The sequence below is a fragment of the Malaya genurostris genome, chromosome 3 (assembly GCF_030247185.1).
Source record: "Malaya genurostris strain Urasoe2022 chromosome 3, Malgen_1.1, whole genome shotgun sequence".
In the NCBI taxonomy this organism is placed as follows: domain Eukaryota; kingdom Metazoa; phylum Arthropoda; class Insecta; order Diptera; family Culicidae; genus Malaya; species Malaya genurostris.
Window position 1 is genome coordinate 184216329 of NC_080572.1, and position 17364 is coordinate 184233692.

The 17364-nt window shown below is 37.3% G+C and overlaps 1 protein-coding gene across 2 annotated transcripts in view; it reads right to left on the bottom strand.

Annotated features, from left to right (window-relative positions):
• Positions 1-572: 572 nt before the first annotated feature.
• Positions 573-17364, bottom strand: part of LOC131435142 (ecdysone-induced protein 78C) — an 86983-nt gene continuing 70191 nt past the window's right edge. For both annotated transcript variants that reach the window (XM_058602718.1, XM_058602717.1), the window contains 3 exons: positions 9560-10059; positions 2561-2836; positions 573-2503 (listed from right to left, as the gene is read on the bottom strand). In XM_058602718.1, coding sequence (XP_058458701.1) covers positions 2126-2503; positions 2561-2836; positions 9560-10059 — 1154 coding nt within the window. In that variant the 3' untranslated portion in view covers positions 573-2125. The remainder of the gene's footprint in view (positions 2504-2560; positions 2837-9559; positions 10060-17364) is intronic.

Genomic DNA, 17364 nt, shown 5'->3' on the forward strand with positions numbered 1-17364 from the left:
AAAACTTATGTCAAAATATATGTTTTTTCGCTTTTTTATTCAATAATCATTGTTGCTACTTTCTGATACTCTCCTTAAATTCCACCCGATCGATCAAATGAAAGGTCTTTCAACCCCATATAATCCTATCGAATTGCATCCAGATACAACTACTAGTTCCGGAATTACAAGCTGATAAATATAAATAATTTCATTTTCAGGAGCGTGTATTCAAACATGACATGGAAAAATCAATCCCAATACATTCAAATAGCCGTATAATTCCTCATTTAGGTAGGTATGGTTAGTTGATGACCAAATACGTTGATTTTAGGTATACCGGATAATCGTTTCTGGTTCCGGAACTGCCTTTGACCTTTGTTCTGATCTCACTTCCGGTTACGGAACAACAAAGTGAGACTCCTTTTAACATGGGTAAAAACTGTTAAAAGTTATACTAATGCCCGAACAATTTTTTTGTTCTTATTCAATATTTGAAGAAATGTTTTTTGAAGAATCCCTTAGTAATATCAATGGATACATGAGTTATATGAGAAAGGCATCATAACACCACTAGGTGGATTAAAACAGGCTTTTCATTTAAATTCACTATTTTATTTATTTTGCATTCATCAGTAGCCGGGCATTTGCCAGTAATAAAAATATAGTACTTTAGAAGTTGAGATTCATAGCACATGTGATACATAATAAACGAAAAAAAAAAACAATTCAAGAAAAAGCTTACCTAATCAGTTGGCTGTAACGTTCCTCCCGTTACAGTGTATTTCACATTATTAACTAAGCAATAAAATATACAATCAAATAACAATCAAATTAAAGTGTACATAGGCGGATTCAAGTATATCAGTTGTTTGTTCTATTAGCCTTCGTCAACTGTAAATTTACTACACGTAAATAACAATACATATAAATAGATACTTTATTTTCTATAGGGTAGTCTTCCATTGTTTCAATGTAAGTGTAATATAAAAGTCAAAAATATATGTTCTCACAATCAAGCAAATTGCTTAGAGCGAAACAATGAAGCGTTTAAGAGATTCGGAATCAAAAAGTTTTGCGACGCGCACTTATAAAATACACTAATCAACAGTTTTTGTTTTTCTTGTTGTTCACATAGTAGTTTAGTTAGCTTTGTTCGCAGAAGTTGTTTACGCAAATCAAAGGATACACTCAATGTTTCACTAATTACTTGACACGCAATTTCAAATATTCCAAGTTGCTTCCGCTACCGATCGAAAATACCTTAAAAGCTACCATTCAGTTAAAATTTGCCTAAAATTACAGTTTAAAGGTACAGCACCAGTTCATTCACTTATCTACTTATCGCGTTCACATGTTTGTGTGTGTGTATGTGGGTCTGTGCGCAACTTCTCCCATCAATTCAAACTAAAATGTCACATTACAGTTTGTCTCAATTGCGCGATTTACTTGAAAACATTGTATTCTAAAAACAGCTTAGTAGTTCAGTAGTGTTCCACTTTTCGAAAGTGACTCAATTCACCAGGAAGGAATTCACAGTTGTTTTACAGTTTAGTTATTATTTGTCTTCGATAACACTCGTGTGGTTCTTTTGCGCGGGGTTGAAAATGCGGGGTTTTGACTAACTTTCTAAATCTCATTGTATATGGTTTTCATATTTAATGATAAGATCTTTCAACTACGAAAGCACCACATTAAGTGTTTGTGTGTATGTGTACTAATGAGGGTGTACTAATTGGTTGAGGGTTTTCTACTTCTAAGAGAGGAAGAAATGTCAATTGTTTGTATTGTGGTTAAGGTCTACTGGTTTCAAATTCACATCGATATCAATGATATGTAAATAGTGTATGATTCTGATATTGGTTGTTGTTCTATTAAACTAGCTTGGTATACGATAATGATGAGCTTAATTTGGCTATCTAATTTTGATATTTGAATAGTTAAAGATTCGCTACAACCAGCAAGTTTGGAATGATTGTGAAGAAGCCAATGCAAATTCGTTTCAACTAACATTGATCTTAGTTACATTTGTATTATTAATAATATTATATTCATATAGATTTGGCAAGTCTTATTTTTCGATATTACTTTACTTATACGAATTATCAGCAATACATGATAGAATTGGCCATAGTACTGCAGCATCTCACTGCAAATCTTCCTCGCATTTGGGAACGTCAAAAATTTCCGCAAACAAGGGCGGCAAGCGGATGGAGCTCCAGTTCTGTCTGAACCACTCCAACTGGACGAAATGCTTTTCTCCCAATGTTCGTAATTCGTGAATTTTAGCCTCTAGTGCCGGCATTATCTGCAGAGCGGTGACGGCATCAGATCGGGTTCTGGTAATCTGCACCCTCAGTGCTTCCGCAATGCATTCGCGCGTTTTCAGAATCATTTTGGTTTCGGTGAGTCCGGGTCGATCGGAAAGTAAAATCAGCGCAGAGTACAGTCCAATTTCGGTATCACTCAAACAGCAATTGTTCAGGCCGTTGGTAAAATTGAACAATGCGTCAGCATACTCGACCTAAAACCGTATGTTTATAGAAAACTGAATTTGAAATTCTAACTAAATGATACTCACATTGTATATCACCTCCAGCTGGTGTCGCGTGACGTAAACCCCGTCATCGAATGTAAGTGACGAATCGCTGGTCGCTTTGGCCACGTGACTCAGCCAAACTTCGAAGAAACCAAGCTTTATAAGAATCAACTGGTCATCTTGAAGGAACTCTCCGAAGCCAGGAACTCGCTTGGCAAATTCGACAACCCTCTGCACCGAAGGTGTCATCCGTAGAGCATACTGTTGCCATAACCAGCTGCGTTGGTCTTCAATCGAATCAAGTGTATGGAAAAGAAGCTGAAAAGGTTGAGAGTCACAGAATGATGAGGCGGTTGTAAGTGAAGTCGCAACAAAATAAAGTTCGGATACTAAACGTATGTTATACTCTTTATTTGCTCCCAGGAGCGCATAACGAAGTGAAAATTATGAACTACCGAAGTTTCAGCTACTGGAAGTAAACCATTAAATTCGGTTCTACGTTTTTCGAAATAATAACTCATTATAAGGTAAATATTCCTTCTTCCCCCGCAAAGATATCCACAATGTCACCTGGAGATCACCTGATCAACGTACGGAAATTCAAATAGACCACGTTTTCATCGACGGGCGATTCTTCTCCGACGTCATCAATATCCGCACTTACCGCAGTGCCAACATTGATTCTGACCACTACCTTGTCGCGGTTTGTATGCGCTCAAAACTATCGACGGTGTACAATACTCGTCGCACAGGAACGCCGGGACTCAACCTCGAGCAGCTACGTAGTGTTCGTACTGCAGAGGAATACGAATCCAGAACAACTGGAGCTAGTGCTACCAACAGAAGAACAGCATGGCGCGGCGACTTTTGAAGACAGCTGGAGGAACATACGGTCCGCCGTGAGTAGCACTGCTGCAACCGTACTAGGTACGAGGTTATCGAATCGAAGAAATGACTGGTTTGACGGCGAATGTCAGCAGTTGGTCGAAGAGAAGAATGCAGCAAGGGCGAGGATGCTGCAACACCGCACTAGAGCGAACGAGGAACGATACAGACAGGCGCGGAACAGACAGAACACGGTTTTCCGGAGGAAAAAGCGCCACCAGGAAGACCATGATCGCGAAGCGATGAAACAGCTGTACCGCGCAAATGACACATAGAAGTTCCATGAGAAGGTGAACCGCTCACGTGGAAGCTACACTCCACAGGCCGAAATGTGCAGAGATACCAGTGGTAACCTTCTCACGAACGAACGTGAGGTGATCGACAGGTGGAAGCAGTACTATGACGAGCATCTGAATGGCGACGCACAAGATACAGAGAACGGCACGGGAATCAATATGGGCAAGCTGAGGAACAACAAAGCCGCGGGCAATGACCAGTTACCAGGCGAGCTGCTCAAACATGCAGGAGAGGCACTGGCTAGAGCGCTGCACTGGATGATTTCTAGGATTTGGGAGGAGGAGATTCTACCGCAGGAATGGATGGATGGAGCAGTATGTCCCGTCTACAAAAAGGGCGTTGAGCTATATTGTTGCCATTACCGCGCAATCACATTGCTGAACGCCGCCTACAAGGTGCTCTCCCAAATCCTTTGCCGTCACCAATAGCTAAGGAATTCATAGGGCCGTACCAAGCGGGATTTACTGGAGCCCGCGCCACTACGGATCACATATTCGCGATAAGACAAGTACTCCAGAAGTGTCGTGAATACGTACCCACGTACCCACGCATCACCTATTCATTGACTTCAAAGCGGCATACGACATAATCTCCAAACCTTGCGAAAACGATACTCAGAAAACAGTGTGTTGATTACTCAGTCGAAAATAGTAAAATTGTGTGAGATCGATTTGTATCTTTAATATTTTTCCGACACATATTCTTATCATCGACGACATCATTGGTTTTTCATTTGGATGCCGTATGAACTGAAGCCAAGGGACGTCGAACGTCGGTTCTTTACTAGTACTCCCAGGGCACAAAAGAAAAGGTTCTCTTGCATCGAATTGTTAGTGGTGATGGGTTCATTACGATAATCAAAAACGTCGGGCAAGGTATGAATACCCTGGCCATGTATCATCATCAACGGCCGTTCAGAATATTCATGGCCTGAAGATTTTTTTGCCAATAAAGTTTCAACTTTCGGAGAAATAGGTACGAACGTATTTATGTTCCTAATAGTAGGGTGCCTATACAGAAGGGTCATCCGTAATATTCTAAACCCGTAATGATAAAATGATTAAGCATCTGAAAATAAGTCCCTATGAAAAATTTTATCTAATGGCGTTTTCGTTTTTAATTTGCACTACACCGGTGCAGTGCTACATGGAGGCATGAATAAACGAACAAAAATGACGAAAACATAAACAGTAACCATGGACTACCATAAACGATTCCATTGCACCCCGCATACGCATGGCTGCCAGACGGCTGACTAAACGCTGCCAGCTGGAAAAATATGGCTGGCAGACATTCTGGTGACCGGCTGCCTCACCGCTGCCAGGAATACAACTCAAACGATACAACCGTATCCACCAGGATTTTTCCACATTGAAATCTTTGACATTTTCAGCGAAGGTGAGAAGATGAAAACACTCGGCTAACTTGGATACAGGCGACTTTGTTTTGTCAAATTGGATTTGACAACCGTAACTGAATCAATTTTGGTAGCCTTCTGGTGGCCATGGCTGCCCAGGTAGCCAAAACGCTATGCGGGACAGAGCTACACCATACTTTTGATGAGTGCTACACCAGTGGTGTCGGTGCAGAAAAAGTGTAGCACTGGTGTAGTGCAATTGGCAAAAACGAACGATTTCAGTGCCACCTTACCTACACCGGTGTAGTGCAATTTAAAAACGAAAACGACATAATTCGAACATGAGTAAGTAGTGCCACCGAGCGGTCAAAGTTTGAAAATTTTTGATCTTAAAAAATAGCCACCAAAATCTGATGCCAAATGTCGGAAAATTGCATGAATCGTAAAGATTTGGTGTTATCTAGATTTTTTAATCATCTGGGAAAATTTTCGAATTAAAATGAGACTGGAATTTAGAATGCTGTATTCAATGAAATTGCTGGATAGTTGTGCCCAATAGTATTCAAACGTTCCTTAGATCAAGTTTTTTTTTCAGTATGCTACACGAATAGACGAATTTCGCGCAAAATCGTGTTCGGATTTTGCAACACCCTCTCAAATTTAAATGAAACTTTCTCGACATATAGACTTTATCATAAAAAGCCACTTTGATAACTTTGTTTTTTATCTCGACTGCCTATTGAAATAAGCTAGACTTCTTTTTGACATTCTCATATGGAAAGGTTATGTGAAAACCGAACCGAAGTCTGAATCCGACTTCCGGGTTGGAAGATATGGGGTAAAATGTGCAAAAAATTGTTTAAATAAGTGCTTTTCTCAGAGATAGCTTAACCGAATTTTACAAACTTAGATTCAAATGGAAGGCCTTAATATCCCATACAACATTCTTGAATTTTATTTGGATTTGACTCTCGGTTCCGGAGTTATGCGATAAAATGTGCAAAAAAATGAAATATGCGTACTAATTTTTCTCAGAGATGGCGTGACCGATTTTCCCAAAGTTAGAATTTAATGAATGGTCTTATGGTTCCATACAACATTGCTGATTTTCATTTGAATTCGATTTTCGGTTCCGAAATTTTAGGGGTAAAGTGTGTTGGAAATTTTATACCATCACTTAAAGGGGCGAAACAAAAAACGTAAAAAACACTAATACTTTTTATTAACATCGGGCAACTAGCAAAAGGGTGTTCGGTGTAATTTTCTCATAAATTGAGTTTTATTGGAATCTTGGATGAAAATGAGTTTGAGATAAATTTCGTTTTCAATAAAAAAAAAACATTGGATAAAAAAATCAGTTTGGACAAAAAATAGTTTTTGTTAGGAAAGACCGCAACTTAGTTAGAGCCGGGTGTAAATAAATGAATATAACGATAAAAGTTTTTGTTAGAAAAGTTTATTTATCCTTAAAAGTGCTTATCTTGCACTATATGAGCGGTTGGAAAGGAACAGAATCACCTATCTTCGGACAAAATTTTATCAAAATCAAAAATTGTTTTTTTATGTTAATCGATTTTAAATTTTTGAAGTAAATTTTTTTCAGTGTGGGACTAAATAAGGATAAGATTTCAGTACTTTTACTCGAAAATTTGGCTGATTTAGTGAAAATCGCTAGAACAAAACTTTTATGCAGGATTTGTCGGTTATCCACCAAAACTATTTGAAAAAAACGTGCTTAATCCATCTAGCAGTGAGATGATACCTTTTTTTTATCCATCCGCATGTGTTTTTTGCATGAATATTTTTCGGTGTTTCAGTTTTCATGACATTATTCTAATGTCCGTCGCTTTAAGTGGCAATTTGAGATTTTAATCACTCATTACTCTGTAATATCGAAACTGCAAATCGGATCGAATTTGAATCTAAAAGTGTAACAATCGATTAAACATTCCATGATATGTCTAAGAAATTTCCACTTTAGAGTTTAGAGTAATTTAAGGTACTTCCAGAGCCGGTATTCAGGAACCCATATGACGAATAAAATACAATATTTTTGAGTCCAACTTTAAAGCAATTCCAGAATTGGAAGTCAGAATTGGATAAAATTAGATTTATTTTAATTTGAACTTTTGTATCTGAAATCTGGCTTTTTTGAGAAAACGATTGAGCTTAGAGAAACGATTCGATACTGGAACCGGAATTCGAAATTCGATGTAGCCGAAGTCAGACAAATTCACCTGAGTAGCTGTATAGTTTACATTTGTTTCAAAATGTTTGAAAATCAATGTAGACATCTTTGAGAAATCGTAGTGCGAATTAAGTTTTTACGTGCCTTCCTAAACGAAAACTGAATACAACCAAAAATGAAATATGTTTATTTAGTTATCGACTATCCAAATCTGCAAACCCGATAAACCTGATTAATTTATGTGAAATAGACATTTTTATACTAATCACCCTATATCTCCGAAACCGGAAGTTGGATCTGGATGAAAAACAAGATGTTTATTTAGAATCTTAAAACTTTTCATTTGAATCTTAGATCGGTTCAGCCATCTACGAGAAAAATGAGTTACACAGTTTAAATTTCGTTTCACATATCATCCTGTAGCTCCGGAGCCAGAGGTCGGAGCCAAACATAATTCAGGAGCCTTGTTTGGGAGTATACGACTTTTCATATGAATCTGAGTTTGTAGAAAACGGTTGAGTCATCTTCGAAAAAAATTGAGTGAAATTATTTGTCACACACGCATTTGATGATCTCGACGAACTGATTCGAATGGTATATGGAAGTTATGTTCTTCCTGCATTTATTGCTGTAAGTAGTTTAAATCAATATAATTATGGAATTGCTTTCAACTCGAAAATTCTGCCATCATCTGGTTTACATATGGCATACTCGAAAGATTATGTTGCCAAAAACGAACCGTGCTAAAATCGGCCCGAGGCAAAATATCATGCTGTACACAGTCTTTTGGGTACTTAGAAACAAGTGTATGTAACAGTATAAAAAATCGTGTTTTATGTTGCTCGCAAGCATTTCTTTGCCAGACAGCGCTCAAAACTTCTACTGCTTGATTAGGGGGAAAAGTCGCTTACACAAAAAAAATCGATATTTCCGTTAAAAATGGACGGATTTTTACAATCTATGGCTTGTTCGATAGGTATTACTGTGCGGAATCTAAGTCTGAACATATATTCTGTTTTCAAGGTTAATTGTGACAGATACCTTAAAAAACTGAAAATTTTGACATAAAACTTCTTATAACTCAAAAAGTAAACATCCAATCTCAAAACCATTCAATAGCGTACTGGGAGACTTTTCATTTGCGACTAGTTTGATCAAAATCGGTCCAACCATCTCTGAGATCTCGACCTCTTTGTTCACAACACACACATACACACACGGACATTTGCTCAGTTCGTCGAGCTGAATCGATTGGTATATGACATTTGGCGAAGTTTGAGCGAATTCTATACCTATTGTTTATATTTATAAAAAAAGATAAAAAAATAAATTAAAAAATTTTGACTATTCTTGAAAAACAGTCTAGTTCAATTTTGGAAAAACAATGTATTCAAAGTTGCTTTTTGTGACAAAGTGTACATGCTCAGAAAGTTTCATTAGAATTTGAGAGGCTGCTACCAACATTTGTTCGAGCTGGGTCGAAATTCGTCAATATAAAAAGAAGAAATCTTCCAGAAGCAACTGTTGCCCTTCCTCCGGTCTCACGAAAATGACACTCTGTTTTGGCCGGAACTTGCATTGTTCCGTTACACGAAACCGGTGACGGAGTGGCACGAAAATAACGTTTCTTGTTTTGTACCGAAGGAGGCCTATCCGCCAAACCTTGCCCAATACGAAAATTCTGGGCGATTGGAAAGGGAGAGCTTTGGAAAATAGGGAAAGTCGACAAAAACGACAAGGATTCAAATCTTAGTAGAGAAATAGAATAGTAGAAAGATTGTAAGAGAGATGTCGCAAGTGTTGCGCATAATTTGATGGCTAGGAGAGGAGGTTGAAAAAACCAATTTTGAAAAACCATAGCTACACAGATAAAAATATTTACATCTGTTTTCATACACATATTTGGAGCAGGAAATTGAATATAAAGTTACTTCTCAGGCCTTTATTATCCTATATACTTTAAAGGCAAATCAAAGCGTAAATTAAAATATATTGTATTATTCATTGAAAAATCAAGGCATTCCAATTTACTTTTACATCGAAACAGGTTTTCAATCAAATTTTTGATTCAACTAATGTCAATTTCAAAGTATCATTGGTTTAAATGTCGTGTAAATTTCATTATTTTTTCTGTGTAATATGTGTTTATTAATTCCCTGAGAGTTTAAAAAATATCCGACTTAAATAAAATGTTTGGTGAAAATTTTTGTCAGTTGCTTTTTTTTTTAGTACAGTCCTTACTGATAAAACTGGTGTATAAACTGGAACTTGTTACTATAAACTGTTATTGAACAAAGTAACATATTATACTTACATTATTCTTCTCACTATAGTTGATCAGCGATATTCGGCTTAGTTCCTTAACCAATTCGGTGGTGTAGGTGCAATGGCCACGATGCGCTTGCGCAACGCAATGGATAATATCATAGATGGACAGCTCAGGTGGGCTGAAAGTCATCGAATCCGGTAGAATGGAGTTGACAACCGCCGTCGATGTGCTAATTTCCGCACAGTTAGTCATGGATCCGGTTATGGCACCGGTGCCAAGACTGTTGTTGTTATTGTTGTTATTACTGATGATATTGTTGTTATTGTTGCTGTTGTTGTTGTTGTTGTTGTTATTATTATTATTATTATTATTATTGATAATATTATTGCTGGCACTAATCACAGTGACTGCCGTGGTGGGAGTTCCTCCGCAGCTGCTCAATTGGGACACCTGAGTTGGTGTCGTCGAGTTCACACAAACATTCATTTCATCGGTACAATTTCCGGTTTCTCGGGATTTCTTCGGAACACGTCCATAGCGAACGGCTGTAAGAAAAGACGACAATTAGGAAGGGATTTATCATTATCTATATGCGAAACTTTAACAGCAAAACATGTTTTCCCACCCACTGATTGTTACTCAGTTGCATTTCCCCTTTCGCCAGGTCCCGCAGCACGAAAGTCAGTAGTGGAAACCGAAACCGAGTAGTAGCACAATCGGGTGCAAAAAGCATGCAACATACTTTTCCGCCTTTCTGTTGTGCCTATTGCAGCATAGAGCATAACGTGTCTGCCACCAGTGCAATGATGCGCACGTGCTACTAGTGAATGCATTTACAGGAACAAGGCAGTCGTCATTGAATTGAATTACAAATTTCTCTTCCGGATTTTTTTTTATTAAATTGTTTGCAGTTTTTCTTTTCTGATGTGGGTTTCTCAGCCAGTTTTGCATTATGTAACATGTGAAATAGCCAAGTAGAGGGATGGGTTATGATATGGATTGTATGTGCGAGATGGGGTACTACTAATCTCATCAAACATTCAGGGCTGACTTCGTCCGAAAATATTCATAAAACCGGCAGGATGCTGCTAGGTGTTGCATTAGTTACCCTTAAAGGACCGATTTTTATTTTGAGTTGAAAAAAAAGTTAGAATCGTTCTTCTGAAAAAAATTTTCTGATTTTTTTTTGTTTTAGTTGCTGATTGCTCAGTAATCAATATTTTTACCGAAATTTGGCAAAATCTTGTTCTAATCAGTGATTGACAAGCATCCCGAAATCAGCTAATTGTCAATCAGCTAAAGCCAATATTTGGCTAGATAACTGTCATTTACGTTTTACATTGTCGCTTGGCATTACGCAGTCATTTTCAGATGAAATATTTCGGAGAAATTTTCCGGTAACTGTGAAAAAATGGAATTAGTTTAAAAAGAAGATGTGAGAATTATTGTTGATTATTTACAGTAAGCTGCTTCCTGACCCTGCTTTCACTGTCGGGAAGTCTTTATTAGGTTTTTTACCGTCACTGCTAACCTCAATCAATTGAACACATTTTGACAGTTCAGCCGACGACACGACCTGCCACTCGCCTATAAAAACTGTATCGTAAATTTAAGTACCCCTCAGTAACTGGTAATGTCAAAACGAAATTGATTGGAAAATTATTGAAACTGGCAACAAAGGACGAAATCTGTTGATTTTGAATAATAGTTACCAGAACCTTGGTTACGTGTAGTTTATTTGCAAAATATAATTTGTCCCTAAATAAATCGAACGCGATTTGTGCGAACCAGAAGAACAACGGTTGATTGGTTATTACGGATGCCGAAATACTGTTTAATTCGCCCAGTAAACCCCGAAATAGAAAGAAGAATTTACAGCATGGAGAAAAATATAAAAATGGTATTTGCGCAGGTACTAGCTTCGAATCATAATATTGCTAAGACGCTACTCTTATTTTCCTTTCCGTTGTAGATCAAGTACTTCGATTTGAACAGTTGGTCTAATCTTGCTCACCAAGAATATTTTAAATGCTGGAAAGGAGTTTTCAAAGCATTTGGATAACGTGACTGTGTAGAAGTGAACGGAGCAGATTTCACACGATGATTAAGCGCGTGAAATCGCTCCCATATATTTCGAAAACAGTTCTATGAAAGCATTTATTTTTAGTTATTTTGGAATATATTTCTATCGCTAGATATTCATTCAACAGCGAGGTTATGCTAAAAGAGTAAATTTTATCACTATCGTAAAACAAAAAAAAACTTGAATTTCTAAAGTCTCCCGAAGAACATATCTTCACTATACTATGAATTAACATACGCAGATAGTCGTAGTGTTCATTCCGTGATGGATAGCAATCGTATATAATCAGATGAAGAACCGCCAGGCACGATTTTCGCCCTTATTCTGAATAACGTCGTATCGTTTTTTCCCTCGTATTTCATTTGTATTCCCCATAACGCTAGCAAAATCAAAGGTAGCTATGGTTCGATCGAACCACATTCGATCGAAAAATGAATACGTCGTTATTCAGAATAAGGGCGTTTAAGACGGAGATCTACGACGAGATAGTTCGACTCCGAAGCGACGGTACCTTTCAGTCTTCATTTTCTTGTTTAATGTTTGTATCCAGCTCTTTAGCTCTGTTTCCCGTTTATATGAGACCCGTTTTCCCGCTGTAGTCCTACATGTCAAATATTTTTGTCTTTGCACAATATTACATTTCGATGTCCGTGAGAATGTGAAAATCATTTCCGCATTAGTTGTCGTACTGTATCATTCTGGATGCTATAGGGTTCTATCTTTCTAAATGAGTCTTGATTCCTGAGTTTCTGCGGCTTTGTTTATTCGAGCATATCAAAGGTTACCCAATTCGCACAGGTGGCCGTATGCATTTTAAGCTTAGTTCCAGCGCTTTGCCCATAAAAGAACGCTTAGATGACGCTTAGATGAAAAATTTTATGTCTGGGTACATCTCACGATACGTTGACGATACGTCGTCTGTTGATCGCACGTACTTTGTGCGATTTCTTGCATGATCGAATCCAACGTAATAAGTGAGCACTAATGAACAAAAAGTATACAATCCTTGATTATTCCACGCAGGATTTTACTTAGTAGTATTACGATATTGGTACGAAATGCGAAGCGGTTTGTATTTGTTTATTTGAGTTGCAAGGAAGTTTCCTGGGTAACGAGTTCGTAGCAATCAAAAAAGCGTTGCTGGAAATATTTTTTCCATCAATAACAAGGGGTCTTTCATCATTGTAGTAACTGGAGTGGAATCACATTTCGTTTAGCTTTTTGTTCGGAGTGTCTGGTCGACGACACGACCTGCCACTCGTCTATCAAAACTGTATCGTAAATTTAACTACCCCTCAGTAACTGGAAATGTCAAATCGAAAACGCTAGTGAATTTTTTTAAACTGGCATCACAATTGATATATTTATTGATTTTGAATAACAGTCACCATAACCATGGTTACTGCATATCGAAGGCAAGATAAATGTAAACAAAATAAATTTCAGATCGGTTATTATATTACGGAACATTTTAATGGATTTACCTGCCTCGAGCGTAATGTAAAAATTGAAGAGTATGAGTTATGTCTTTTATAAAGCCAAGTTCAAAATTCAGGTCTTAGGGACATTGGGATGCATAATTCACTGCTGACTTGAAACCGTTGTGTGATAACAGCTCAGCGCAAACCAACGAGGAAGACATGGAAATGACCGACAACGAGCTGAGCGAGGCTAGTGCTCTGCGGTACCTGCATAACGTACGGTAAAATGATTTCTTTGTGGAATTCCACTAGTAATCCTCGAATAGTGGCCAACAAGGTGAAATACTGTTTCCACTGCTGCGCAATCAATCGACACAAAACAATTTTGACACCGGCATATTACACCGAATCCTACTGCCCAGAAAAGCTAGCAGTTGAAGTGTACGGATGAATCGCTGGAAGCAGATCATTGTCCTCGTTCGTTGGTTTCATCCATAGTTTCGATTAAATTCCGAAAATCGAGTTCATTTAAATGCATTTCTGGTTAATTTGGACAAAGTTTAACACTAATAGAACTGTTCCACCGCTTTCAAAACATGTTTATTTGTTTTGGGGTTCCTTGGTAACTTGTCCATAGCAACTTAAACAGTGTTGCTCGAGAAGATTATTTTTATCATTTACAAGGGGTCGCTAGATTTGTGGTAACTGGCGGTGAATCATTAGCGAACAGCTTTAATGCAGATTTTTCTTCGGAGTGCCTGGTCGTGTCGTCGGTCTGGTCGTGTCGTCGGTTCAGCAGTACTGTTTGTAAGCATAGATTTTTTTGTTTGTATGTTGACAAATCAGATGAGACCATTTTGAGATTTTGGTAATAACTGACGTTTGTCAAACTCGACGAGACTCAGTAATTTTATCTTTCGTGCAGATAATTACCAAGTACTGGGCGGTGCAAGGCTCGGCAATCATTTTGCAGGGAATTATTGAAAAAAGTTGGTGTGTGGATTACACCAAAACTTATCAATGTAAACGCAATTTATAGCAATAAGTGGAAAAGGCGAAACCTCATTCAAAAAAAATTGATCAAATGAAAAATTAAAATTGAATTCTCCGAATCATATGTTAGTATTTACAGAGTATATATAACTGAGCGTTCATTTTCAACAGATCGACTAAAAATTGATTGCTGAACAGTCAGCTATCGAAAATTTTCAGATAAACCCAAGTCAACCTTTTGTAATAATATGCCGTTCTCTACTTCATGGTGGCATTTTTAAAAATTTAACCCTCTAACTCGCAAATCAGTAAGCATCAATTGACAAATTTTTTGAAACTGACTTTTACGAAAGGCTGCTGCAAGACTTATTCTCGCTCAAGGGAATTTTTTCCAGTGTTTCACTTTCACAAAAATCAACGCTTGATAGTAATTTGACCATGTATGACAAGTAGAACGTGTCCAGCATAATTTTGAAATAATAAAATAATGCAATGAATATATTCTGATAAAACGCGCTTTCAGTTTACTAGTGAGTCCACTCACCACCAGCATCAAATATTGCTTGGCCTCCCTGAGGCATACTTTCCACCAAATTTTCGGCGTATTTCACTTACCAATCGCAAGACTGTATATCAGAATTCGGTAATAATTTTTTGAGTTTCACCTCCACTAAATGGAAGGTCTCATTTGAGCCTAAATTTGTTAAAATCGGTGCAATCATCTCCGAGCAATATGAGTGTGTTCCGTTTTGAAATTTTCAATCACTATTTCCGGTTATTTCGGAACCTGAACTGGTAGTCGGTATAACTGAAGTCGGTTCGTTCAGCAAAAAAAAACTGACATAACCTACAAAACGAGACAGCTTTGAGACGAATTTTTCCCTTTTTTGCATCGTCGCTTTAAATGACGTTGTGCAATTTAAAACACATTTTACCCTGTATTACCGGGACCGTTTTTCGATATCTGATATGACATGATATCAAAGTTTTTGACATCGGTCGAATTTCAAAGCATGCCTTTCCACGCATGACGGAGTATAAACGAAATGAATACCTGTATATAACTGCGGATTCAAAATCATGACATTCATAATTTAAAACCCTGTTTTGATCCACTTAATGGTGTAAGGTTGCCTTTCTCATAGTACTTATGTTTTCAAAAACATCACTAGAAGATTCTGTCAAGATTTTTTTCAAACTTGAATAAAATCAAAAACATGGCAAGTTAATATAGATTTAAATGTGGCAACCCTGCAAGCTATACAAAATTGAACAAAGCACTCTGTGTGCTAAGCGGGTTCGTTTTCTTCTCCTTCCTTACCAGCACGTGCCGATGCGTACCGATTTTGCATCATTTTGTATGACAGTTTGAAAGTTTTGAAACTCATCGCCCTATACTTTTGAAACCGGAAGTCGGATCTGGATGAAATTGCACAGTATGTTTTAAGACACTGAGAGCTTTAATTTGAATCATGATTTGTGAAAATCGGTTCAATCGTTGCTGAGAAATCGAAGTGAGTTCCGGTTTTGGAGCCTTTCTTCACTACACGGAGAACCCTTCGATCATAAAATTGCGATATCGCAGTTTTTGATTTTTGCGATAGTTGATTTAACTAATTTATTTTTGATTCAACCAATATGGTTTTTGATTTGCATATATTCAAGTAGTTGAAAAATATGTTGTTTTGAATGCTGTCAAATGCCGGAGACAGTTGAAAGCAAAACAATAATTGCAATGCAAAATCAACAACTTTTTTAGTTGAAATCTGTTCGCGTCGCTTTAAAATGTCAATGAAAACAACATCGATGGTTAAAGCGTTTGGTGAAATTGTGTTCATTCGATTTGAGAAATTTATGATAACAAGTGTTTATCTAACAGCGGTGTTGTGATAAAGTTAACCTTGTTTAAGATGAAAAAGATTTGGTGAAAAATTAGAAAATGTTAATGAATGATCCTCTCGTAATCGTTCAGGTATGCGCAAAAATTTTATGCTTCAAATTCGATCATTGATTTATTTCCAGCAGACTGTTTTACTTCCAGCTGTTTGATACCGATGATGATGTTCATGCATTAGCAATAAAACGCTTTTTGACATGAATTTAATTTATGAAAGTAACAGGAGCGAAGGGTTTCAAACACACAGAATGCGCTGCGATTGAATGGCGCGTTTGAATTGCCGTCGCAAAATTGCAATTCCCAGCGGTTAATGCACACAAGCTCATATAAATTGACTGAAATTTTCGCAAATCATTAACATTATTCGAATTGATTCAACTATTTGCAATGTCTAAAACAAATAAAATCGATTTATTTTTCAACTAACAGAATTTTGTTTCAATAACAACACCAGTTATTTCAACTAAAATATTTGTTGAAATTGAAAGGTATGTGTCCTCACTAATTGACAGCATTTTTTTTTCAAACAGTTAAATTAGTTGTTTCAACCATCGTTTCTGCTAATCGAAAAACAAAAATGACAGTTTAGTTAAAACAACAATCGATTAGTTGTACCAAATTTTAACCAATCGAATTCAGAAAATCAACTAATATTCTGGTTGAAATGGGATCGCGGGTGGTTCCGTGTATATACCGGTGCGTTCGGAAGCGGAAACCGAGCGCTAGTAGTCCCAAAGTAGATTTATGTATCCACCAACTAACAAGTTCTGCCAACTAGATTAATTTACCAGTAAATTTATAAAAATGTGCACCTCGTTTTGTCATCGCTTGTGAAAATATACTCATGAAATTGAAAATATTCACTAGTCGCACCAGAAATCGGATCTGTATCCACTTTTTGAGGATTTTTTAAATAATTTCAAGACCTTTCATTTGTATCTTAGTTTGTAAAAATAGGTTGAGAAATTTCCGAGAAAATTGCTTGCGCATTTTCTCATAGATTTTCACATATTGCCTTGTAATTTCGGAACCGAAAATCGTATCGAGATAAAATTCAATAGTGATCAATGGGACCATAGGACCGTTCGTTTGAAACTAACTTTGTGAAAATCGGTCACGCAATCTCTGAGCAAAATGGGTGACAATTTTTTAATGTTTTTTGGTGCAACCAGAAGTCGGATCGAGACAAAATTCAATAGCAATCTATGGGACCAGTCACGTACCCAGAGGGGGGGCCCAAGGGGCCCGGGCCCCTCCCGAAATCAAAAACAGGTATATAATTATTTAGAAGGTCTCAGACAATAATGTAATACAATAACAGTTCCAGTGGAAAAGTTTAAAGTGTCTGTTAAAAACACCCGTAAAAGGCACACTGAGAATTAGTTACATAAGCAATCTTCAGTAACATTATTTTTTTTATCTTTGGGCCCCTCCCAAAACGAAATCCTGGGTACGG